General features: G+C 35.6%; 1 protein-coding gene across 2 annotated transcripts; it reads left to right on the forward strand.

Annotated features, from left to right (window-relative positions):
* DNAJC10 (DnaJ heat shock protein family (Hsp40) member C10) lies at nucleotides 1-25012 on the forward strand. 2 transcript variants are annotated; one of them, XM_069781599.1, is made up of 23 exons: nucleotides 1-135; nucleotides 828-1189; nucleotides 2870-3035; nucleotides 4823-4873; nucleotides 6268-6350; nucleotides 6557-6688; nucleotides 7533-7626; nucleotides 7842-7919; nucleotides 9172-9215; nucleotides 9584-9724; nucleotides 11082-11171; nucleotides 11937-12050; nucleotides 12836-12950; nucleotides 14741-14868; nucleotides 15143-15259; nucleotides 16511-16612; nucleotides 17653-17808; nucleotides 19172-19305; nucleotides 20819-20872; nucleotides 21392-21539; nucleotides 21987-22106; nucleotides 23172-23288; nucleotides 23862-25012. In XM_069781599.1, the coding sequence occupies exons 2-23, from the start codon at nucleotides 989-991 to the stop codon at nucleotides 23871-23873; spliced, it is 2397 nt and encodes a 798-aa protein (XP_069637700.1). In that variant the 5' UTR covers nucleotides 1-135; nucleotides 828-988; the 3' UTR covers nucleotides 23874-25012. The 2 variants fall into 2 exon arrangements, with proteins under 2 accessions (XP_069637700.1, XP_069637701.1); XM_069781600.1 differs by lacking the exon at nucleotides 1-135 and adding an exon at nucleotides 268-537.
* Nucleotides 25013-25113: the final 101 nt, after the last annotated feature.

Genomic DNA, 25113 nt, shown 5'->3' on the forward strand with positions numbered 1-25113 from the left:
TTCCGCCCGGCGCCAGGGTGAAGGCGCCGCCGTCCCATGCTGCCCCGCGCCCGGCCCGCTCCCTCCGCCGGCTCCCCGCCGCTCTGAGGCGCCGGCCGGCTCCGCTGCCCTCCCTGCTGCCCTCCCTGCAGCCCGGTAAGCGCCGCGCCGCTTCCCCGGCGCTCGGCTGGCACCGAGGCCGCGCCAGCGGGGAGAGGAGAGGAGGGGAGGGGAGGGGACCGCGCGGCAACCCCGCCCCGGCGGCGGTGGCGGCGGCGGCGGCGGCGGCGGCACTCTCCCGCCGCACGCCCCTTCTCCCGCCGCAGCCCGGCCGCCCCCCGGCCTGGCGGGGCTGTTACCTCCGGCCTCGCACCTCCGCGTCCCGCCGGCCCCCTTCGCCGCCGCGGCGGCTCCCATCGCCGGTCCCCGAGCTCTGCCCGGCTTTATCTGCGAGGGGCGTCCGCCGCCTCCTTGGCGGGCAGCCCTCCGCCCCGGAGCGGCGGCTGGCTCAGAGCTACCGGGTCCTTTCGGAAGACATGTCCCCCTGCGAGACTAAAAGTAAGTTTGAAGGAAAAGTGTGCCCTACTAAACGGGCTTTTTTGATGCCATCTAAGCGGCTGGTATTCAGTGTCGCTCAGTAGAGCTTTGCGTGATTACCTCATTCACGATGTCCATAGTAGAGATGGTCTCTCACTCGCGTGGTCTTCAGACAGCAGGCAGTTAGCCATCAGGAGACGTAATCGTCACACGCAGTCTGCACGAGCCGGCCTTGGGGTTCTGTACTAACACGTATTTATTGAATAAGAAGGAAAATGTACTTAATTGCTTTTTCCTCCCTCCTCTTACAGGTTGTAACTTTTGCAAGACTTGTGACATGAAGTAGGACAGCCAGCATTTTGAAGAGTTCTGTCATAAATACGGCTGTATCTCTGAACGTTGGTGGATTTACTGGAGAGTCTTCCCAAAGCCTCCTCGAATCAGAACCCATAAACTTTCTAAAAGCTTCATAATGGAATTCTTAGTATCCAAAGGAGATTATATTAGATATTTCAAAAGATCTTTATTGCTAGTTTTAGTATGTGTCATAGTTCTTGTGTGCACTGATCAGGACTACTACAGTTTACTTGGAGTATCCAAAGAAGCAAGTAGTAGAGAAATACGACAAGCATTCAAAAAACTGGCATTAAAGTTGCACCCTGATAAAAACCAGGTAAGTTACATCTTTAACAGGTCAAAGTTGTTGAGTTCGTGGATCTTAATGTTTAAATAAAAAGTGGTTTTAATTTATCTAAAATGTTTCTCTGCTCTTGTGAAGTAACATAACCACCTCGTAACATGCTTCCGCTCAGATTTTCTGCAGAGAAAATTTACAAAAAGGGATAGACTGGTCATGCATTGCTGTGTTGAATTTGGGCCATATTAAGTTGCTGTGGTGAAAAAAAGAGCCAAGATCATTTAATTCTCTTTTATATTTTTGTAAATAGAAGAAAATTTGTCTGTACGTAGTACCTTGTTGGTAAACTGATGAGTTTGTCTCTTTCTGTTTAGCTTAGGGGAACTTACTGTTACCCTAACATGAAGTCTCATCTAAACAGCAAACAATACCAGCCTGTACTGAGACATCAATCTCCAAGTATCGAATAGGACAAAGCAGAAATTCTGGGACTGCCGAGGCATAACAAGGGAGGGTAATAAGGAGCTCTAGAATAACCAGAGAGAGAAGACTGGGAATGGCTCAGTCTGTGCTACCATATTTTTCAAAGTACAAAGAAATCACTTTTAACTTTAAACATCATCAGTTTTTCCTCAAGATTTCCTGAAATAATCAGAAATTCACAGGAAATAGGAGGTTTTGGATCTTTGTATGTGCAACTGCCCCTGCACAGAGCCCCAGAAGACAGTAATGTTCCATATGAGCTCAGGGCCCTCCTGCACAGAATACATTGAAGCCTCTGAGGCACTAATGTTTTACAATGGATTTGAACATGACAAAGCTCAAAGAGAAATCCAAATCTCAACAAAGTTAGAAATGCCAGCTTGTAGCTATTAACTGCAAGTTTTGTTTTGCCTGTGTTGATACCTTCAAGATAATAACATTTTGGGTCAGATTCTGTAGTGTCCAAGTATGCAAATACTACTAAATATTTTTCAACAAGTTATTTTCAACATTAAAGATGATAGAAGATGAAGCCATTACACAAATTCTGTAATGGTAATTCATTTCATGTGTATCTAGGTAAATAAGTCAAGAATCTTTAAGAAGTGTCTTTTGAAGGAAACGTGTAAGCAGAAGTTAAAAGGGTGGGAGAGTGCTGCAGACTTTGCTACAACTTTATACTGCACCATCTCAGAACCCAAACTGGGGTTCAAAATATGTCTGGAGATTTTTCACTGTTCTAATTCCAAAGCTACCTAGAACCAGAATGCTTTTTAAATAAAAAAGGGGGCCTTTGTCTACACCGTAAGATCAGAAAGGATGAATCTGGCTTTATAGCAGAGATTTTCAAACTGGACAACTGGGGATTCTAGGGGAGTAGAAAAGATTGCAGAGGAAATGGTAAGTCTTCATTCTTAAGTATTTTTTTTTTTCTTCCATTGGAGAAAAAGAGTTGAAAGAAGAGAAATCACTGGAGAATGTTACAGCCTCCTATCAGTTTGCTTTGATTTCAGTTGGTACTTCAGTGAGGATGAAGAAATGAGAAGACGCATCTGGCTTCAGGAAAGGAAAACTTTACTGTAGTTTGTTTGGAGATCACTGTGTAATGTCTGTTTCCATCACAACTGACATCTTTAGTAGGGATTTAAAAATATTTCCAAAGATTATTTTCTCAGCATTATATGTACAATATGGTTTATTAATCACTTACTAATTATAGTTTCCCTTACATAGAATGACCCAAATGCACATGAAAATTTTTTGAAAATAAATAGAGCATATGAAGTACTTAAAGATGAAGATCTACGGAAGAAGTATGATAAGTACGGAGAGAAAGGTCTTGAAGATCAGCAGCAAGGAGGTCGTTATGAAAGCTGGCACTATTATCGCTATGATTTTGGTAAGTTATGATGTATATTTGCGATTTGCTTAAAACAGTCACAAGTAAATGCAATATTCAGATGTATATCAGATCTTTTTATGCATTTCTCATGCATCCTCTCCTGATTTCTGCCTGCTCTATTCTTTTCCTGTAGCTGTCATTTTCTCTCTGTTGACCCAGTCTTTTATTTACTGTGTTAATGGCTACCCAAAAATACCAAAAATGTAGTAATATGTTTACCTAGCCTTTTGTTCCTGCTGCTTTCCTTTTTATTGGTCATCTAACTTCTTGTTTTTTTCTGAAGTGCAAAGCTTTTTTTTTTTTTTTTTTTCCCCCACTTAAATTCCACTGTTTATGTTTCATCAGTATGCTTTTTAACTCTTTAATGCAGGAAGACCTTTTTTGTTTAGATAAAGTATTCTCAATTGGATTTTGAGAGATTTTTGCACCGTCAACCGTATTTTATATGCAGTTACACAATTAGAGATGAGTAAAGATGTAGTAGAAACTTAAAAAGTAATAACAGAATCATACCTGAAATGATCTTGAGACAAGTTATTTAATGTTTGTCTCAACCAATTTTAGGTAGTTGTACGGAAAGGCTGGAATAAACCATTCTCAGAGCTGCTGTAACAGGAGTAAGCTAAAATAGGGACCTGAGAACATGGTTTGATTGATACGAAAGAAAAAGTTTTTCTGGTGTAGTTTGATTTAATATATCCCAATCTTTTAAAAAGTAATGTCTGTGCAAATTGAAATTGAATAAACCAGAGGTGCAACTATCACAGGAAAATATGGAAATTATCCTAAAACTTCTTCAGATAAACAGATTTAAGAAATTTTATCTGCCTGAAGTTGCACTGCTTGATTGAGAAACAATATCCTTGCATATGTATTAACCAGTCATTTGGAGATTTTAATATTTTTACATTTTATATATGTGTGTGTGTGTGTATAAAAATAGATATATATACCTATGGACAAGTGTATGTATAATGTATATATGATATACAAATGGACAGTAATATAAAAAATACCTTGTCACCTGTAGAAATTAATTTCTCTTATTATTTATTTGCATTTAATCCTTGTATACCTCAGGTGAAATGGCATCTCACCATGTTAGGTACTGTAAAAGATCTGTAGCCATAGTAGCATAATACAATGCTGTCTAATAGTATTTTTGGTATCTCTGCACTGCCTTTCTTGCGTACTTGAAGTAGTAGACTGTTTTGTAGTAATGTTCTAGGTAGGACTGGTTAGCTTTTTAGAAAAGCTGTCTTACTTACCTGTATTCTGTCCACATTATTCCACAGCATTCACACATTCTGTTAGTGGAAAATCTTGTGGCTGAAACGCCTTTGTGATCTAAATAGTTTAGATAACCAGAGGCTGAGAGAAGAAGTGAAAGCTTCTAGACATTACATATAGCACTCTCACTGAGAGCTGTAGCTTCCTGGATTTTAATCTGACAACTGGTTGATGTTATTTCTAATACTCTTGCCGTAGCAGTGGTAGTTCAAGTTCTCTGCTCACTCGGTGGCTGGTCTACTAAAACACCGAAAGAACTGTTCTGTTCTGTTGGTGGCTTTTGTAGCATGAGGGTGCGGGAGTTAGCAAGAAATTAAACTAAGGTTACATATTACTAAACAAATATAGCTTTGTTGTAAAAACTATCTTTGCCAGCTTACTATTTCAACTTAGGTGTACTGTCTTCTGTTTTCTGTCTTGTGAATAAGATGATAGTTTGTTTCTTCCTTTTAAAGATGGCAAAAATAAAAAGCAATTGTTGTTTTTTTAAATAGGTATTTATGATGACGATCCTGAAATTATAACATTGGATAGAGGAGAATTTGGTAAGTTTTAAATAAATAGCTATCCGTTTGACAACATCGCAACCGAAAGTAACAATTTTTATGTTCTGAGCTGTGTTTCTATAGACTTCTGTTACATATCTATACCAAAAACTGTCAGAAAATCATCTTCAGATGAGAAAACAAACAAAAAGGCCTTTTAACACTTCCTGGTAAATGCTAGTTAGCAAATAGATCAGTATCAATAAACAGTTTAGATTAAGTTTGAAAGATACTTTGTGAGATCTCTAAGAGGAAATTATTGAATTAAAATTTTGTATCTCCTAATTTATCATTACTATTTTTTGGTCTCTTTTCTAAAAATGCACTTGATAGAACTTTTCTATTTTACTTCTATTAATTGTTTTCTGTGAAATCCAGTCAATTGTGCCTTGCACAAGAGGTTCAAGATCAGAAGGTGATACCAGATACTAAAAACTCAGCTAAGTAAAACAAGGTCTGGAAAGATAACACTCAGTGAGGATATAATCCAGGTTTTTTTCTTTTAAAATTATAGCTAAGATGTTTAAAAGAGACTAGAGAGAAAAACTATTGGATTTTGTGTGACTTTTCATCTGCATTTTGAGTACAGTTTCCTTTGTACATACTGGATCTACACGCTGAACCAGTTTTGTAAACTGTTCTAATAGCAGAACCTCATGATGCTCTCCATAAGAACCTGGCCTTGCTTTGGTTAATTGATTAGCAGAATCTACACATCCCTTAGTTGTCTGGTTGTGAGAATATTTTAATATAGGTGAATATAATTTAGAAAATTCACTATAAAAATTATGTCCAAAAATGGAGAGACTGAAAGCCATGTAATTCAAGCTGATAACCTCTGTGTGTGTATACTTTGTTGCTGTTGTTTTCTTTTATAAGCAAGAGTATTTAATTATGTTTCCCTTGACTTTTCTAGTAATTATATTAACTTAGATTTTTTACATTGCATTTTCACCTATTAGACAGGGATTCTACATAAAAAGATTGCCTGGTGGAACCCAGAAAATACACATAAAATGATATAAGGAAATGGAAAGTTCTAGTGGGTAAAAATCTTTTAGCACTTATATTTTGTTTTTAAGGTAACCAGACTTATACTGTCACGCATTTCAGCTAGGTAGAAAGTAGAGAGTATATTTATTCTTAATTAATAGAACAGATGTTGAAAGTCAGGGTGCTGATATTCTCTGAAATATTATTTTTGTGCACTTGCCTACAACAGCAGGTATGTGCAAGTTAGGTGCAATCTTTATCCCGTCTGAGTTACTGTTACTGTGTCTGACATAAAAATACTTAATTCAGCTTTTGGGGAAAACAATATAGTAAAAAGGTACATTCTAGATATAACTACATTGTAGATGTGCACTACTTAGAATTTTCTTCTGTCCATCTAGATGCTGCTGTTAACTCAGGAGAACTGTGGTTTGTGAATTTTTATTCTCCTCGATGCTCCCACTGCCACGAGTTAGCACCTACGGTATGTATAACAAGCAAATTAACTCTGAAAGTTCATTGTTTTTAACAGCATAAAACTTAATGAAGTGGATTTTTACACTGAAGCTGAAGCCAGAGACTACAATTCAAGTTGCCAGGAATAAAACATGTGCTGATTTTTCATTATATCTTTATAGAAAAATACTTCTTTTTTTCTTTTTTTTTTTTCTTTTTTTGCCTTTTTTCTAGTGGAGGGAGTTTGCCAAAGAGATGGATGGAGTAATACGCATTGGAGCTGTCAACTGTGGAGATAATAGAATGCTTTGTCGAATTAAAGGGATTAACAGCTATCCCAGTCTGTATGTTTTCAAAACTGGAATGGTGAGTGATAAAACTTCAAGTGTTTTTAGAAAGACTGAAATCTGGAAAAGTATTTAATACTTGTTGAATCACAGGTGTTTATATGAAGGTCTTGCTTTTAATATATTACTTCCTTTTAATAAATTACTTTTTCTCATCTTTCACATTGGTTAAATTAATTTAGAATGTTAACTTTGAAAATAGATATCTGGTTTATACAGTGAGTTTTTTAAATCATTTTACCATGCAACATATCACTTCTGGTTTGGGAAGATACTGTCGGCAGTGGTGCTGTAGCAAAGCAACAAGTCTACTTGAACAGTTTCTCTTATGGTATTGCAATGAACTTTTCAAATACAAAGAATAGTCTGTGGTTTTGAGTCTAAAGGATATGACCATGTACCTAAAGCAACTTGGAAATTCCTTCCACACAAGTAGTGGTGCCAGGGGTGGTGTACAAATTGCACTTGAATGGTTGGGTACGTTTTGACAATGATAAGATTTGAGAGGTTGAACACAGAGATTGTGAATACACTAAATGGATTGATGCAAGCAATTTTTATTTAAGTAGAAATACAATCATTGGGAATTGGTGTTTCTAAGACTACATTATCCTTGTGTTGCTGGACTTGGAAAGAAATCATTTTATAAAATTTAAATAGAAGTTAAATTCCAAATATTCCAATATGGGAGGGAGAGAACAATTAGAGCTAAGGGTGGGAGGGGCGAGGGGGAGAGAGTGGTGTCCTGCAGTTGCATACATACTGTTATTAAAAAAAAGTGGGTTTGGGGGTGGTTTTTTCTTTTTTTTTCTTTTCTTTTTTTTTTTTTAATTGTAGAAACTTTTATTCTTTGTCTTCTATAGCAACCAGTGAAATATTATGGAGACAGGTCAAAAGAGAGCTTAAAGAACTTTGCCATGCAATATGTTACAAGCACAGTCACCGAGTTATGGGCAGGTAATGTTCACGTATTTTGCTTGGGGTGTTGTTCTTGCAATTGCTTTTACAGTACAAATATGGCAGAAATAATGTATACAACTGAATCTGTCAACTGTTGCTAAGGGGCTTTTTTGAGATTAAAAGTAGTTTACTGTAATTTGTTACTATAAATAGAAAACCTTGTTTCATAGTCACATTTAGTCACAAACTGATGCAAATTGTTTCACTCTTAGGAAACTTTGTTAATGCCATTGAAACTTCATTTGCTTCTGGTGTTGGTTGGCTGATCACCTTCTGTGCTGAACGTGGGGGTAGGTGTATTAAATACTGTTCAAATAAGGCAAACAGGAAAAAGAAGTATTTCTGTTGACGGTGGCATAATCCCTTTTGCTTCTAATAAAAGGTTTTAAAACATCTTGGATCACAACAGTATTTGGACTGTGGGTCACGTAAGCTCTATTTTAGAGGCAGTTTAACAAAAGGGACATTAATAGAAAAATTATGCTCTTGTGCTTCTGTAATGTCATGTAAGCCATTAAAAAGGCACTCAAGTGTAAGCCCTCAGGGAAGGGAACTGATAGAAGAGGCCTCTAACTTCACTTTCCAGCTCAAGCTCAAATGACAGATATTGCATAGGTGCATGCCAGCTTGTCATGATAACAGAGTAGAATAAAGGATGTATCTTCCCTTTAAACCACCAACACTCAAAAATTAGCTGAATATTTGCTCTTAAGTTAGGTTTGGACATAGTAATTGGCTCTTAGCACTGATGTCATGACAGAGTTTAGATTTGCATTATTTTTTTGTAGCTGCTTGTCACTGACTTTCTTGGGATCAGTGTTGGATATGGTATATGAGAAAGTTGCCTTGTTTAGCTGGTAGAACTAAGTGAATGCGCTACACCTTTGACAAATAAAGTTTTCTTGGTCTTATGAAGAGACCTTTGTTCTGTAAACTGAATAACCAGAGCTGCAGTCTTGGATTTACATTTGCAAATAACTTGGTTTCAAGTTGCAGTCCTTATTAAGTTTTCAATTTTGGTCCAATTGAAGTGAGGTCGATGCATCTTCTTATTTCAGAAAAAAATCTGCATCAGAAGGTAACTATTCAAAGTCTGGATGAGTAATTAGAGCATATGATGTATTTATTATAGTGAGTTATTGTTTGAATCACAGAAAATTGATATTTCCATTGAAATTTCATTCCAAGACAGTATGTAGATACCTCTTGGGTGTTTTTTAAACATTGATTAAGGAGAAATTTTAGAGGTCAGTCTTAGTATAGCAAATAAAATATTAAATTTTTTTAAATGAGAATTCTGTGTTGATGAAGGAAGAGAGTGTTATTCATGTTATTTTTAACTTAGAGTAGACAACCATCAAGTGCTGATTACTAGATGTTACAACTTAAAGTCACTGAAATACTGAATGAATAGCCAGGAAGCATGCCTTTTGAAATGGTCACCTTTGTGGGGAGGAAACGGGTAATTCTAAACAAGAGTAGGCTTAGTGCATTAATAATTTGAAATTTTATGTTTGTAAATAAATAATTTTTATTTTGCAGATTGCCTGAGTTACCAAACACGCCTTAAGCTAGCTGGCATGTTGGTAAGCAGCGCTTCACTTTGAAAGCATTACCTGTTATAGTTAAAATAAAATAACAGAAGTGAAAGCATCAACATGTGGCTAAAACTCTCACTGTGTTTAGTGGAACCAAGATTTCACCCGTTAACTTTCAGAAGACTGAAATATTTTTAACTTAGTAGCTATTGGAATAACATTAAAGTCTTAAAGAATTTTATAAAATATTAATTAATATTACCTAATGAATTCCAGTATGGTTTCCTTCCATTTTCTAAATGTTGTATATAATTGCTTGTGTTGGGATTTTCAAAAGCATTTCTGAACCTGAAATTAAAAAATACTCTTTGGTTTTGTGTTTGGTTTTTATTTTTGTGTTGGTTTTTTTATTACAGGAAGGTCTTGTTAATGTAGGCTGGATGGACTGTGGCACCCAGGGTGAGCTTTGTGATAATTTAGATATCTCATCTAGTACTACAGCATACTTTCCACCTGGAGCCACCATCATCAATAACAAAGAGAAAGGAGGCGTTTTGGTATGAGTTGTTTCTCAACCGTTTTGTATTCAGAGAAAATAAGGTGATGACAATGACAAAGGAATGTATAAATAATTTTCCAATTGATTATATCCAACTGAAAAGATGCTTTTTTTCTTCTTTCTTCTAAGTTTGTATGCCCTGATATGAGTTTATATCCCTCTTGGCTTCTAAGGCAATGATCCCTGGAGGTGGTCCCCGGTTTGCTGGTATGCTGGGAGAGTGGACAGGAGCATGCTGCAATAGCAGCAGCCTGTGGCACTGCCTAGCCACCTCCTCAGGAGCCTTCCTGAGCAGCTGTGGGAATCCAGGGGTAGGATGTGCTCCGTGACGGGCCCAAGACCTGCCACCCAGCTATCCTGGGCAAACTTGGGAGTCCCTTCTCCCAAGTAACAAGCGATAGGACAAGACAAAATAGCCTCAAGTTGCGCCAGGGGAGGTGTAGATTAGATATTAGGAAAGATTTCTTCACCGAAAGGGTTTTTAAGCACTGAACAGGCTGCCCAGGGAAGTGGTTGAGTCACCATCCCTGCAGGTGACTTAGGGGTCCTTAGGGACATGGTTTAGTGGTAGACTTGGCAATGCTAGGTTTACGGTTGGACTCAATGACCTTAAAGGTCTTTTCCAACCTAAATTCCCCCCAATTTTTCATTCCAGAAAGAATATGCCATAGGTATCAAGTTTGAGAAATGCTACTCTGAATGGAGTGCTGACATGTGTGATAGAAGTACTCCTATGATGTCTGTTGGTACGGATTATGTTGTTCAGCTTTATTGTAATATTGCAACCTCCTCCTACATTTGTATGATAGTTTTAACTTCCTTAATTGATGGGAGACATTCATAGCTTGAAGCAGGGCTTGTTCCTTTATCGTCGCTACTGTATCTGTATCTTTAAAAGGAGGAAATTAAATTTGTAACCTACCTACTTTCAACCTTGTAACTTACCAACTCTGAGTTACTGATGCATATTACTTCATAAATATTAAAAACTACTGAAACTTAAATATCTGTATGGTGCAGTTAAGGAAGGCTGTAAGACTAGATTGGAAATCTTGTGAACTTGATTGTAAAATTCGGCATGAAATTTGAATTTGAGACTTTCAGCCTCCATTTTGACAAAATACTGTATCTTGAGTTTAATATTGTAGGAAAACAACTTAAAAAGCAGTATTCAGAGAGTGATGTTTGTGAAATTATATATATGAAGTCAATCAAATAACATATTAACTGTACTCTTCAGTTGATGGAAAGGAACAAATCAGAATAATTTCCCTGTTGCTTTGAGTACTAATCATCAACAATCAGGTTGATGTTTGTAATTCCTTATAATAAACACTGTTAACTTTCCTTCCTAGTTTCTTAACTCCTTGGATGCCAGAGAAATATATCAGGAAGTAATGCAGCATCTGCCAGACTTTGAAATTATCTCTGCAGCATCATTAGAGGTAAATTTAAAAAATGTGTTAATATTTCTTTAAGTAATATATTTTTATTGTTACTTTTAGGATTTTTCAAATCCTGTTGATACAACAACCTAGTACTTAGCTGAAAATGACCTTTTTTTTCTCTGTAGCCAAAATTATTTAACATTTTAACATTGTTTGTCTACGTTTACTTTTGTTGTTCAGCAAAACAAAAAAAGTAAGGGGGAGGGGGATGTATTTAATAGGAAGATAGAAAACCACAGAAATTGCCATTGCACCTCACTCTGCAACTGTAACTTTCTAGTTATTTTTTAAATCAATTTCTTTGTAGAGAATTTTGTTTTAAATATATTTTGTCAGTGATGTAAGAAAGAAAATAATACTCTCTAATCCATGATAAGTTATGTATGAACTGAAATTAGAAGTCATAAAAGTTACTTGTGTCTTAGAAGAAAAAAAAGGAGGAAACCTCTTTTCACGCTTGTAGCACTTAGAAGCTTGATCTACAAGAAAACATGGAAACAAAAAGTATAGAGGGTAGCATGTAGCCAGCTTGTTTTCAGATTTTTTCCTCTTTCCCACTTCCGCTGCAGTAAAAGGAAGTTTAGTGGAAGGACTACATGAAAGAATTTCTTGAGTGGAGGAGGTCACTCAGAGATCAGATGAATAATTGGGCATTTGCTTTTATAAAGCATAAAAGGAATTTACAAATTGGTAGAAGTTTGGAATAATTTTTTTTTTCTGTGTTTTTGTTGTGGTTTTGGGGTTTTTTTCCTTTGTTTAAAGGACCGTCTGGCTCATCACCGATGGCTGCTTTTCTTCCAGTTTGGGGAGAGTGATAAATCAAATGTACAGGAATTTAAGAAACTTAAATTTTTACTTAAAGATGAACATATTCAGGTAAGACTGCTCACTCACCTAGTGTTAAATACTGTTTACATTCAGAGAACAAGTCAGTATGTTTTTCATTATTAGCTGTTACTACCAACCTGCCACCTCTGGTACTGAAAGAGACATACTATCATATGGTAGATCTATAGTAATTTTTTTAATTTAAAGCAAGCAATGAAGTTTCCCATACAGTTTGAATAATTTAAAAGTAGTGAGGAAAGATTATCTTTTAAATCTGCTTTGTCATGGGAAATGCAGATCCCATTCAGTTAACAATTAAAAGTTAACACTTCAACATCAGATTGATGTATGTGAAGCTGTATTTTAATTATTCAGAAAATCCTATAATTGTCTCAAAAATTTTCTTAATAAAAAGAAACCAAATTCAAACTTTGTACTGAAGACATATGGATTGTGTTATTCTACACGGTATGTTAAAAAAAACTGTTGCATTGACTAGAAGAATTTGAATGTCATGTTTATTTTAGGTGTCTTTTTTCTTCCCTGCTATTTTATTTGGAGGGAAAAAAAGAAGAGGATACTTTAAGGTTTTATTCCCCATTTTGGCCTTTAAATTAAAAATTAACAAGCAACCTAATATAGCTGTGCTATTAGTTTTCCTCCTGATGTTCACTCGAACATCATAGTTTGTCTTAAGACCTCTGTTGTTTATAAAAAGCTTACTACTTTTCTGTATTTTTACCTTCTTTTCCTAACTCTTACTGCCTTTCAAAATATGTTAATCTATATAAATTAGGATGCCTTATATTAAAATGCCACTGTCTGTTAAATAGGTTGGCAAGTTTGACTGTCTTTCCTCACCAAGCATCTGCAACAAACTATATGTCTATCAGCCTTGTTTAGCAGTCTTCAAAGGAAAAGGAACTGGAGATTATGAAATTCATCATGGTAAGGGAAACTTTGGCAAGTTTAAATCATTACATAATCACTTTGATATGACACTATCTTTGGCAAATTGCATTTGTTTTCCCAAAGAAGAGTTTCATAGTTGTAATATTTGCTTTTTTTCCTCTGGCCTTACTGTAGCCTTGCACAAACTTATAATTTCCTCTGGTTTTTTTCTTTTTTTCCTGGGTAAGCAGTCAACAGATGCCAAGAGATGTATTTTGTCTTTACTATCCTGTCTATTTCAATGTCATTTACATAATTACATTCAAATGAAATCTCTGAAGCTGATCAGGACAGCTTCTGCTTTGGGTAGGAAAACCAAAGAATGCTGTAAGGCACGCCCTTCATAGAGGCTTAACATGCTACTTACACAGTGCTGCCAACTTGAGAAACTTGGATTTGATTTTATATGTCACTGCACTAAAACTAATTCCATGTTTTGTTGACTTCCATCCAAGAAAATCTATATTGAGACTTTTACCACTTACTTTCATTTCCGAAGTAGCAGTTTCCTTCCAGGAAAGGCTAGAACTATGTTGCTGTGTGCCACTGAAAGGATTCAAAATTGAAGAATGGAGCCTGAAGCAAGACTGTAGCTTCCAGCAATAGGTGCAGCTTTATCCAGAATGCAGCACAAGGCAATTATGCAAGATGAAGTTCTCATTTTTCAGCTTCTGAAGTATTAGAAACAGCTTGCTAGAATTAAGTCAGAACCGCAGTACTGTAATAAAGAAGCAAGGAGAAAAGTTTTTGACCACTTAGAAAAGATTAGTTGTATCTAAGGGGGAAAGATGATCCCATACATCTAATGATTGCTGCTGGGAAAAGCCTTATATACTCCTTGCAATTTCCACTCCTGCAGAGAAGCTAGGAAAGGGTCATATACATACAACATTCTTAGATCTTTTTCTAATGGCATAGATTACAAATAGTGTAAGAGAAATACGTTGGACTACAGTATGTACATTCTTTTCTGAATGGTTTGGTTTACTATTTACAAAATAGATGACATCTGGAACGTTTGAGAACAGTCATCTCCATTATATTTATTATATTTTTATATGTTTATAACAATGTAATACTTGAAAGAATCAGGCTTTTTTGTATGCTATGTCAAAGGGCTTCAAGAGTTTAAAATCTAAGAACAGTAATAAATCTTAGTAAGTAATTGTGCAGTGACTTCAGATTTAATTACCCTGAAGTTCTTAGTCTCAGTTCAAGACATAAACTCTCATTTCTGCTAACAAATATGTACATGAAGGGTATGAAGAGACTTGATCTTTGCCCACTTAGAGCTGTGTCAGCAGGAACTTCAGTTACACCTAAAAGGCTGTGATTTATTGATATAATTTCTTTTGCTTGAAGTCTTTACTGTGTCAATACCTTTGCCAAGGCAAGTGTATCTAGAATAGTAACTTTTTAATTCCAGCAAACACTAGTAAGATGGTAAAACAGCCAACAGTCCAGTCACAAAAAAACAGTAATTTTGTTTGACAAAAACATGTTTTGTTTTGCATAAAACATTTATTTGGCTAATATTGGGTAAATATCCAGTTTAATATTTAGCCAAATATCAACTGTCACCTAGAGCATGTCTTACCTATGTAGGTCTGGACAGTTTAACATGGTCTTCCTGAGAAAAAGCAAGCCAGTACCTGTTTAATTTATTTAATCAGGCCATGTTTAAAGATGAGTCAAGGGAACTGAAGGACTCCTGTTGCTGTCACTGAGTTTTTTAATGAGATCTCTCATAGGGAAAAATAGTTTCCTTTCTACATTGTTCTTTGAAGGAAAGAAGATCTTATATGACATTGTTGCATTTGCCAAAGAAAGTGTCAACTCTCATGTTATCACACTGGGACCTCAGAATTTTCCTGACAAAGAGAAGGAACCATGGCTTGTGGATTTCTTTGCACCGGTAAATATTTAATATCTACATTTCCTTTCTTCTAAAATTTGTTATGTAACTATGTAGCAAAATACTAGCAGTATCTTGAAAGTGTCCTTCAGCATCATGAGATGGTATTGTAAGTTCCCATTCTTTGGCAGCACTAGTTCCTAGACTGTGTGGGTTTCGTATTGAGTGGAGTCTGTTGTCAAAGCAGTGTATCATTAATCTCAAACAGCTTACATTCTTCTGAGAGCCAACTGGTGGGAAAGCAATTGCACTTACTTGCATTTTTTTTTTCTAGTGGTGTCCTCCTTGTCGAGCTTTGTTACCAGAGCTGAGAAAAGCATCAAAACATCTTTATGGTCAGCTTAAATTTGGAACGCTAGACTGTACTGTCCATGAAGGGCTTTGCAACATGGTAAGCTGCAGGAACTAAAAATAAAATAAAAAAACCCAAACCAATCCTTTCAAAGAATATTATTTTCTTCTAGGGAGGGCTGCAGACAATGCTTGTTCTTTAATATTACTTGCTTAAAGGGTAGTAAACTGAAAATGACACATATATCAATTTTTTTCAAAGGAGCAAGCTATGTAACCGCTACAGATAATATATTAATGCAAAATACAGGTCACATTTTTCTCTGATTTCATAGTGTTAGTGGAAGACTCTGGAAGTATCAGAATTTAATAATCCCTGGGGGTTTTAAGAGAAAAAAAGAATTAAAGCAGAGCCAGAAATTTTTTTCTAATGTGTATGTAAATACATACATACATTCTTTTTGTCCTTCACCTAGGAGGATAAAAAACAGTAAAACATTAAGTTTTACATTGATATAACACCTTTTCGAGATGTCTGCAAAACCACTTCTAATTCAATTCACCCTAACTGACTGTGCTTTTTGTTTTGTAGCACTTAAGAAGTGCAGGATCACTTTCAAATTAAAAGAAAGTTTATTACTTACCAGTTTACACTTATTTAAAGATACAGTAATGGCATGAATTTTTTTTTTTTAATTTTGACCAATTTTCAATGTTTAAATTTGCTTTAACTTTTGCTTCAATGAATTTATCATGGTAGAAATTATTGACATTACTTTTCCTGAATCCCAGAAAATACTACATTTTGACAGCTTTCCTGCACCTGCACATTTTATTGTTCACAAGAGCTTTTTATGTTAGAATGTATTTATCTTTAAAATGTGAATGTCTTAAAACACATGAAAAATGAGCAAAAAAGGATAATATTTTTAAAGTTTTATTTAGATGTGTTTACACACTGAAGAATTCAAGTCACGGAAGCATCTGTGTTCAATAGTAAACAATACAGTTAGTCATACAGTACAAGCATTTCCACCTGGAGACTGGGAATAGCTTTAAAGTTAAGGCTTAGAAGGCCCGTGGATTAATTCCTGTGTTTGTGGAGCATTGTAAAAGAACTACTGGCTGGTTTTTAAATTCAGAGCAAACTATGCCATCTCTGAATACAATTGGCATCTTTTCTGTACTGATTTGTAATGGTTTCAAACTCCCATCTGCATGTAAGTCTGAGCAGTTGTACTGTACAAACTGGATAGACTAGCAGTTGTGAGCCACCAATACCAACAGAAGTTGAAGGAAAGTACAAGAAACGTAATAATTCCTTGCAATTTCTTATTGTCTGTTTTGTTAGCATAACATTCGAGCTTATCCAACAACAGTTGTGTTCAATCAGTCTGATGTTCATGAATATGAAGGACATCACTCCGCTGAGCAGATCTTGGAGTTTATAGAGGTATGTAAATCATAATCCTTGTTGCAGTCATGCTCTGTAGGCAGCTCATCCACAAACATGTCTTTACTTGGAAGATTCTAAGATTTTTATTTTTTATTTTATTAATTAGACTAGTAAGATAAAGAGTGAAAAAACCTTGAGCAAGAAAAGTGATCCAGCAACTCTAAGTCTGGGACTTGACACCTAATGGATTAATTTCCCTACTCTGTCAAGTAATTTCTTTGAGATCACTAGCAAATAACTTAAGATACCTTCTAATCTGCAAAGTAATAGTAATGATTTCTATCTATCTCAGACAGAGGATAAAGGAATTACAAGTATGAAGTGATGTAATATTAAGGTGAAAATGCCTCACTAACACACCTTGACATAGGAGGAGGTTCACATTTTTGTCGGTTAGCTTGCTGCCCTCCACACTTCTCAGCTGTTTCTTGAACTTTCTTAACTCACAGAACTGCAAATCATTGGTACTCATCATTGTTGCTGCCAGAGTTCTGGCACCCGTCTTTCCTCCAGCATTCAGGTTCTCACTGCTAGATTTGCAGGCTGTACAGACTGTTCATTCTCACTAGGTAGCCCAGAAAAAGCAAGTGTAAGAGCACACAGGCAGGAACAGGTGGAGATCAGTCTTTTTCAGTTGATATTCAGAGGCCCCTAATATACCATATGTATTCTTCTGCATCCCAGCCTAAATAGCATGGCTGAGTGTCATAATGCCTGTTCCTGCCAGGTAAGCTGAATTTCTTGCCTTTTGCCTCCCTTTATGGAGAAGAGGCAGAAAACCTCCTTTTTGCAGCCTAGCTGTATTTTTTGATAGTTTTTCTCAGCAAATCAGGCATATGATTGTTTGGTTGAAAGGATGACTTTTAATGCTTCCATGCCTTTCAGTGGTGTGGAGTCTTCCCTGCCACAGCAGCAAGCAAATTTCACTAAAAGAGGGACATTCGCAGAATTTGGTACACTCTGTTTGTATGTGGTGGCGCTAGATATGGATAACTTACTGTTGCAGAGTATGTGTCTATAAACTGTCTTTATTTTAGGATCTTAGGAATCCATCGGTGCTCTCCCTAACACCAGAGACATTTGTTGAATTCGTTCAGAGAAGAAAACGAGAGGAAATCTGGATGGTTGACTTCTATGCTCCATGGTGTGGACCTTGTCAGGCTTTAATGCCAGAATGGAAAAAAATGGCCAGGGTAAATGACACTTAAACATTTTTCTGCTTTTGTGTCCTCTTCTGTGGAATTATTGAGATGGTACAACTGCTATCTTAGAGATTTGTCAACTTAGAAAGTCTAGTGATTAATACTGGAGATAAAACAGGGAATTCCTACCTGACAGTTTTATACTGTTTCAAATGCAAAGTTTTTCTCTGTTTTTTTAAAAGATTCAGTACATTGATACTGTAATCCAGTTTTTCCTGTTCATACAAGTGTGTTTTCTAAGATCTAAGAAACTTTAGAGTAACTAACTTTCCTTGATGCTTAGTGCTTTATATAGAAAACAGCTCTGCATTTGTTTAAAACAAAATATGAAAAAAAAATTTATCCATAAATTGGATAAGAATTGGTTGAAATAATTTGAACTTTATTCTCAGTATTCTTTATGATCATTAGTCATCTTTAAGATAGCACTTAGACCTTGGTGAAACCTCTGACTTGAATTTCAGATTAAAGGAATTCAATCTTATCCATCTTAATTATTTCCTATATTAGGAAGAATTTTTCTGAGATCTTGTTTTCTTCACTGAAAGTAAATAAATGTTAAATACTATACATTTTAAGGCTGATTGTCAGTTAGCTGAATTACACATACTTCAATATGGAATTGCTGGGATTGGGGAGGGTGTTTTTGTTTTGCAAGGTCATTACAGCGTTCTCTCATTTGCAAAGGTAATATTACTTTACAGACAACCATCTGGGTTTTCCTGGACACATTTCCAGGAATTTGAACTAGAAACTTTGGGCAAAAAAAAAATACGGCTTTGGAAACAAGTCCATGACTGACTTTCAGACATTTAGAACTCACCTAGACTAGGAGTTCTATATTCTGGTCAAATGTCTGCAAAGTATTAGTAGCTTTATAGTACAAGTTCAGTAATCATCAGCTTCCCTTGCCCATGCCAGGTGGTTTGGGCCTTTCCAACAAATACAGCGTGTTCAAGACACAGGCCAACTGTGCAACTGATAGCACATCTGCACTGCACCAGGATCTGTCATAATTACTGAACCTATGGTATGAAACATGGTAATATGATAATCCTTATAGTAAATAATCACACTCGTATGTACCTTTGAGGCAAGGTAGGCGCCTCATGAGCCATGTGCATGCAGCTTATACTAAAATATATGTGCATGATTGGAATGCACCTGGGTGGCTGGCTCCCATTAGATACCAGTGACCCATTTACAGGAAAGAAGAAAGCCTTGTGATAATCTTGGTTTGTTTTGTTGGACTTTTTTCCCTAACTAAGTGATTAAGACTTAAACTCTGAAGTATTACTGAGAGTGTAGTAGTGTTGATTAGCATATTTGATTGTAGGTTTTCTTCTTTTTTCAGATGCTAAATGGATTAATCAGTGTAGGCAGTGTGGATTGTCAAAAATATTATTCTTTCTGTCACCAAGAAAGTGTTCGGGGATATCCTGAAATAAGACTCTTCCCTCAAAAATCAAACACAGCTCATCATTATTAGTAAGTAGTTTACTTCATTTAGGGAGATGTTAGATGATGTGGAACAAGATGAATATACATCTTCTGTTCTGTAGAAAAGGTTCATCACAGCTCTTAAAATAGGCCATTACAATATTACTGTTTAGATGTTATTGACTTTGTTACTTCAAACAAGTGTCATTTTATTTTCCCATTTCATCTCAGTAATTTGAATTTAGCCAGCCTCAGAAATCTTAATTTTTATTTCTTGTTCTTGATTGCCAGTTTTCTGACTTTAATTGCCTGTTAAAGTAGATTATTTAAATTATGCAATATAAAAATACTACTAGGCCTAATTGATTGCAGCTCTACCTTTAGAGAACAAAGTGATATAGCCATCTGATCATCCTCCTCCCTGCCAACAGCTTGTTAGCACCATTACAAAAATTGTCCATCATGTATCTAATCCCATTCATTGTATCATTAGTGTGGAAACGTTAATCATTAACAACAACAACAAAAATTCTATGGGGAAATAAAATCTGACCAAAACCAAACAGCCTGTCCCCTCCATTTCACAGTACTGTTTGAAGATCCAGGCATTTCAGGAAGCACATGCATATTTAAAGATAGATAACCATCTGAAATAGCAAATATGTTTCTTCATTATTTTACAAATTGGAAAGTTCTATGAAATACTGGCAGATAATAAATTGTAATGCCTCTTCATCATAGGGCATAATAGCAGACTTCAGTAGCTTTCATCATTGGATTGCTTGCCTTTATTCAGTTCTTCTAGATAAAAGTTTCTCTTAAAATCAGGATTTTTTTTTTCTTGTTGAAAACAACTAAGTTGGTGAATATGACTGTTAAGCGCCAAATTCCTAATCATGAGTCAGCTATTTCCTGCAAAAATATGGAAATTTGTCTTTTAAAATAAAGATCACCAAAAACTAACAAGGCAGATTTTGACCAGGTAACTGTTGAAAAATACTTTGTTATAAAGTTGTAAGTTAGTGGATATGAATCCTGAATTAATCTTTTCTCTAACCTGTCACTAGAATTTCAAAATTAAGCAATGCCCTGGAAGTCCAAATAATAAATCCTTGTCCAAGTAACCAGTTTGCCTGGCTTTTCTACTGTCAAATTGAGGGAAATGTATATAACTAATAGCTGTTTTAGTGTAATGAATGAACATCAATTAGAAAATATATTAAGGTATTTCAATGTAATTCTCAGGTTTCTTAGAGGCTGCATTTTTATCTGGAGTTATTACCAAAGATCCTTCGTTCAAAATAGTTCTAGCTATCAAAGCTTATGTGCTCCAAACCAAGTTTCTTACTCTCTTGACATAGAATTTTCTTCTCTTCATCTTCTAGTCCTTAATTCCGTATCTTTGAATTGTATTAACGAGACAGATTTGAAACTAGGGTAGAAATATATCCTAAAACATATGCATTTAAGTTCATTATTTCCTCATCTCCATTCTACAGAGTGTTTTTTTCAAACGTAATTCAAACTACTGTGCAACTGAATTTTTGTTTTCTTTTTATAGTAGCTACAATGGATGGCACAGAGATTCATATTCACTGAGAGGCTGGGCACTGGGGTAAGTTACTGCATTAAACTTGGTTCACAAGCTGCTAGCATGGTTTGCTTGCTAGGAGAAATTAATATTTAAATGCTATGTAAATCAAGAATTAGAAACACTCAGATATATGTGTTGCTTAATTTAAGTAAGTTACTGCATTAAACTTGGTTCACAAGCTGCTTGCATGGTTTGCTTGCTAGGAGAAATTAATATTTAAATGCTATGTAAATCAAGAATTAGAAACACTCAGATATATGTGTTGCTTAATTTAAGATGCTAAAGTTTCCACATCTTTTAACTTCAGCTTTTAAAATATGGAGAAATAGCATACTCCTTGCTGTCAACCCATTTTCTGAAGACCATATTATTATTTTGTCTACCACCTTAAAAAGGGATTCTCTTATAGTACAAAGTGTAAAGTAGAGATTTCCAGACTACTAATATTCTTAATTCCAGAAATTTTTCTTATGCTTAAATGGAATTTGGATATGTTTAAAGTTTTGAATGAATTATGACTGTTATTCTTCCTTTCCACAGATATTTACCACAACTGTCTGTAGACCTGACTCCTCAGAGTTTCACAGAAAAAGTTCTGAATGGAAAAGATCACTGGGTCATTGATTTTTATGCTCCTTGGTGTGGACCTTGCCAAAATTTTGCTCCTGAATTTGAGATCCTTGCAAGGGTAGGTTTTTAACTGTATTATCAGATTGTTGTAATAGTTAAAGTATAATTAATCAGCACTTTATTTCTTAGCAATCATCCAAAAATCGCATACCCTCAATGAGCCTCCTCAGTGAAAGTCCACAGTTTTAGGTCCCACTTGCCACTGGGTATTGTCTCTTGCACAGACACACACACAGACCCTCTTCTGAGGCAGATTTCAGCTTATGATGGGGTGACCTTTGGAACTGTGATGTGCTTGCCCTGAATTCAAGTAGAAGTGCTCTGCTGAACATGTTGTGACTTCTGATACAAGGTTAACAGAAGCAAGCAACTACTCTGAGATATTTAAAAGATTTGAGCCACATTTTTCATTTACTTTTAGCTGCACTGCTGGCTTATTCAAGTTATTTGCTTACAGTCACCCATGGGAACTTGAAGTTTGTTTCTAATAAACATTTCTTTTTAGACTGTTAAAGGAAAAGTAAAAGCTGGAAAAGTAGACTGTCAGGCGTATGCTCAGACCTGTCAAACTGCTGATATCAGAGCCTACCCTACTGTTAAGTTTTACCCCTACCAAGGAACAAAGGTAAAGTGTCTCCTTTATGTACACTGGTGAGTGGGTACTGTTAGTAGATGTATTTTATTTCACATTAAGACTTAAGAGACTACTTCTATAATGTATTAAAGTGCATTATTTAGATATTCTGGAGATACAGTAATAAACAATTTCAGTAATACTTAAAATAGTAGGACAATGATACAGTAATAATGTGTTATTGAAAAATAATGAATTGTAGATTAGTAGAACAGTAACTAAAATGTGGGCTTAACCAGAGCCAGGGTTTAATTTTGCAGGGGTCTCATGTGACAAAGTGTTTTTCAACTTTTACCAATTCTACCACCAGCTACCAAAAGCAGGCAAAGTCTCTCTAAATGAATGTGGACAACTTCATTTTGGCTAAGGAGAAATATTCTTTTAATGTAATCATAGCATTTCATTATAATTTTGACAGTGTATTTTAAGATATAAAATTGATAAAAAATATTTAGTTGTGTTCTGTCTCAAAAACAACCCTTATCAAACCATATTAATTATCAGTGTGACTCTGAGATCAATACTTCCTACTAACAGATTAGTAGTAATAAATTGAAAGTATCCACATACTTCTAGGAAATTGCCTTTATTCTTGTAAAACTATTAAATTTCAAGAATATTACAGTCATCTTTTTAAATGTATTAATGTTGAAGAGAAAGTACTCAATGCATTCTGATAGTTAAGCCAATTCTTTTAATTATACTTTTCTTTTAACTGAATCTCTTATGGGAAGTTCTACATTAAATACTTAGCGGAATAAATGTGAGAAGATAACTATTTCAGGTTTCTTTAAGGATCAGGATAAGATTTGTGTAGTTTAAAACGTGTAGTTTTGAAAACTAGCAGCTAAGAGTGGTTCTTACTGTAAAGACAATTAGCATTGTTTAAACAGAGACAAAAATATATTTATGAATCATAAATCAACCTACCAGAGCCATTGTCTTTCTCCCTGCATTTCCTTTGAATTTTATCTGAAAGTAAGCAGATTTTCTATTCAGAGTAGAGCATGAGTAACATGTTACACAATATTTTTTTTTTTTTTTTTTTTTTTTAAGAAAAATGTTCTTGGGGAATACATAGACAGCAGAGACGCAAAAGGTATTGCTGACCTTTTGAATGAAAAATTAGAAGCAATTCAAAATAAAGGAAAAAGAAAAAAATCTAGAAATAAGGTAAGAATACTTACTGTGGGGCCTTCTGCAGAAGAGTTATATTGTTAGAAAGAATAGCTGTTTAAAATGATGTTAGTATTTGCTCTTTGTCCATGAAGTATTAAGTCTTGTACCTGGTACTATTTGAAGATACATTTTACTCCCAGTCTTGTTTTGGTTACTATTATTTATTCAAACTCAGTTCTCCATGTCTACAGATGTAGCAGAGAATACTGCAGTTGCAATGTCAGTTATGGCAAGACTTAGCAGAATTCATAGATATCGATGGGACACGCCCATGTCCATGGGACAGCTGTGTTAAATGGTTGAGATTCACCGTATCCTTAAGTATAATCCTTAGACTAGATTTAGCAAGCTGGCACCAAATTACAGAGGCTGATTAGTGCAAGACTGGGACTGACATTTTAATTTAGAAAGAAGATATTAATATACACCTGTTAAGAAGTACCCTGAATTCTATTTAAACAAACATTTGTCCAGTTGAAATTTAAAATCACAGAAAAAAACCCCCAATAATCTTGATTTTTAGCTGTACTTTCAGAATAACTTAATTGTTTATTTTCTTGTCACCAGGATGAACTCTAAGTGGTACTGGAGGTAAACACAATTAAAAATATTCTGAAGCTGTGAATATAGAAGACACCATGAGGAAAATATAAGGCTGATTACATTCATGACAGGACAAAAGAGATGAAAACTAGTTTGAGTTCATGGGCATATGCGACTGTATGAATTCTGTTAAACTGTGGGGAGATGAAAGCATTTTGGCTTTGGTGGAAGCATTCAATGTTTCTGCAAATGAATTCTGCATGTCCCTTTTCTGATATACCAACTACCTTCTTCCTAGTCAAACATTGGAGTTGACCAGAAATGTGGACTTCTATCACTTTTGCCTACCCGTTTACTGGTTCCTTATATTTTTCCATCTCTTTTCAAACACTTTTTGAATGTGGCACTCAGCCTATGGCTGAATATGCACTCAAACCACTCTGCAATGCAGAAACACAATGAGGCATTGTCTATTTGAAAGACAAACAGTTTTACCTGATGATTATTCATTTTGCTTTGGGGTTGCATTATTGTCTAGTCAACTGTTAAGAAAAAAAATCAAGAACTGGTGGCAGGATAGGTTTCTTGAATTACATTGCTCCTGCCCTCGTATGGATTACTATATTGTGGCACTGGTGGTGGTGCCCAGACGAAGAGAACTTTGAAGAGCTGCTTTAGTTGTTTTGTCTGGGTTTTGTCTTTTTTTTTTTTCTTTTTTAAATAAGAAAAAAAAATAAATCAAGGACTTCAAACTCAGTGTTTCATTGACTTTCAAAATTTAAGTTACACTATAGAAGCATCTGCTTAAGTTATTTGGTCATAACTTTATTATTGTCTCTTTAAGTATGAATGTATTCTGTGGACATACTTAACCTCTTTTGGTATTACCACTCTTCCTTTCTCTGCAGACATTTTGGGTGTTTTGTTTGGTTTTTTTATATAATCTTTAGGCAAGCAGGATAGCAAGTGCCTTTTTTAATTTAATAATGAACACTGTACATTGCAATGTCTCCTCATTCATACAACTTAATAGAATTTCCACTCTTAATGGTAATATTTTTCATAGCTTCTCAACTAGACAAAAAAAATTACAGAAGACAACAAAATGTCTGCTGCATTTAGGAGTTCATTGAAATGTTTCATGTTTTCAATAAAATGCTGCTGACAACTTGTCAGATCGACTTTTTTCCCTGCTCTCCATATATTTAGATTTGGCATGACTAGTCACTGTAGCATAGTATTATAAATTTGTAAATAGGTTCTAAGCTACAGGTAA

The sequence above is a fragment of the Haliaeetus albicilla genome, chromosome 4 (genome assembly GCF_947461875.1).
Source record: "Haliaeetus albicilla chromosome 4, bHalAlb1.1, whole genome shotgun sequence".
NCBI classification, from domain to species: domain Eukaryota; kingdom Metazoa; phylum Chordata; class Aves; order Accipitriformes; family Accipitridae; genus Haliaeetus; species Haliaeetus albicilla.

Coding starts and splice junctions, on each gene's coding strand:
- DNAJC10 (XM_069781599.1), top strand. CDS start 989: ATGGAATTCTTAGTATCCAAAGGAGATTATATTAGATATTTCAAAAGA. Junction 11,172..11,936: donor TCTCTGCAGCATCATTAGAG/GTAAATTTAAAA, acceptor CTTTGTTTAAAG/GACCGTCTGGCTCATCACCG. Junction 12,951..14,740: donor AGATTATGAAATTCATCATG/GTAAGGGAAACT, acceptor TGTTCTTTGAAG/GAAAGAAGATCTTATATGAC.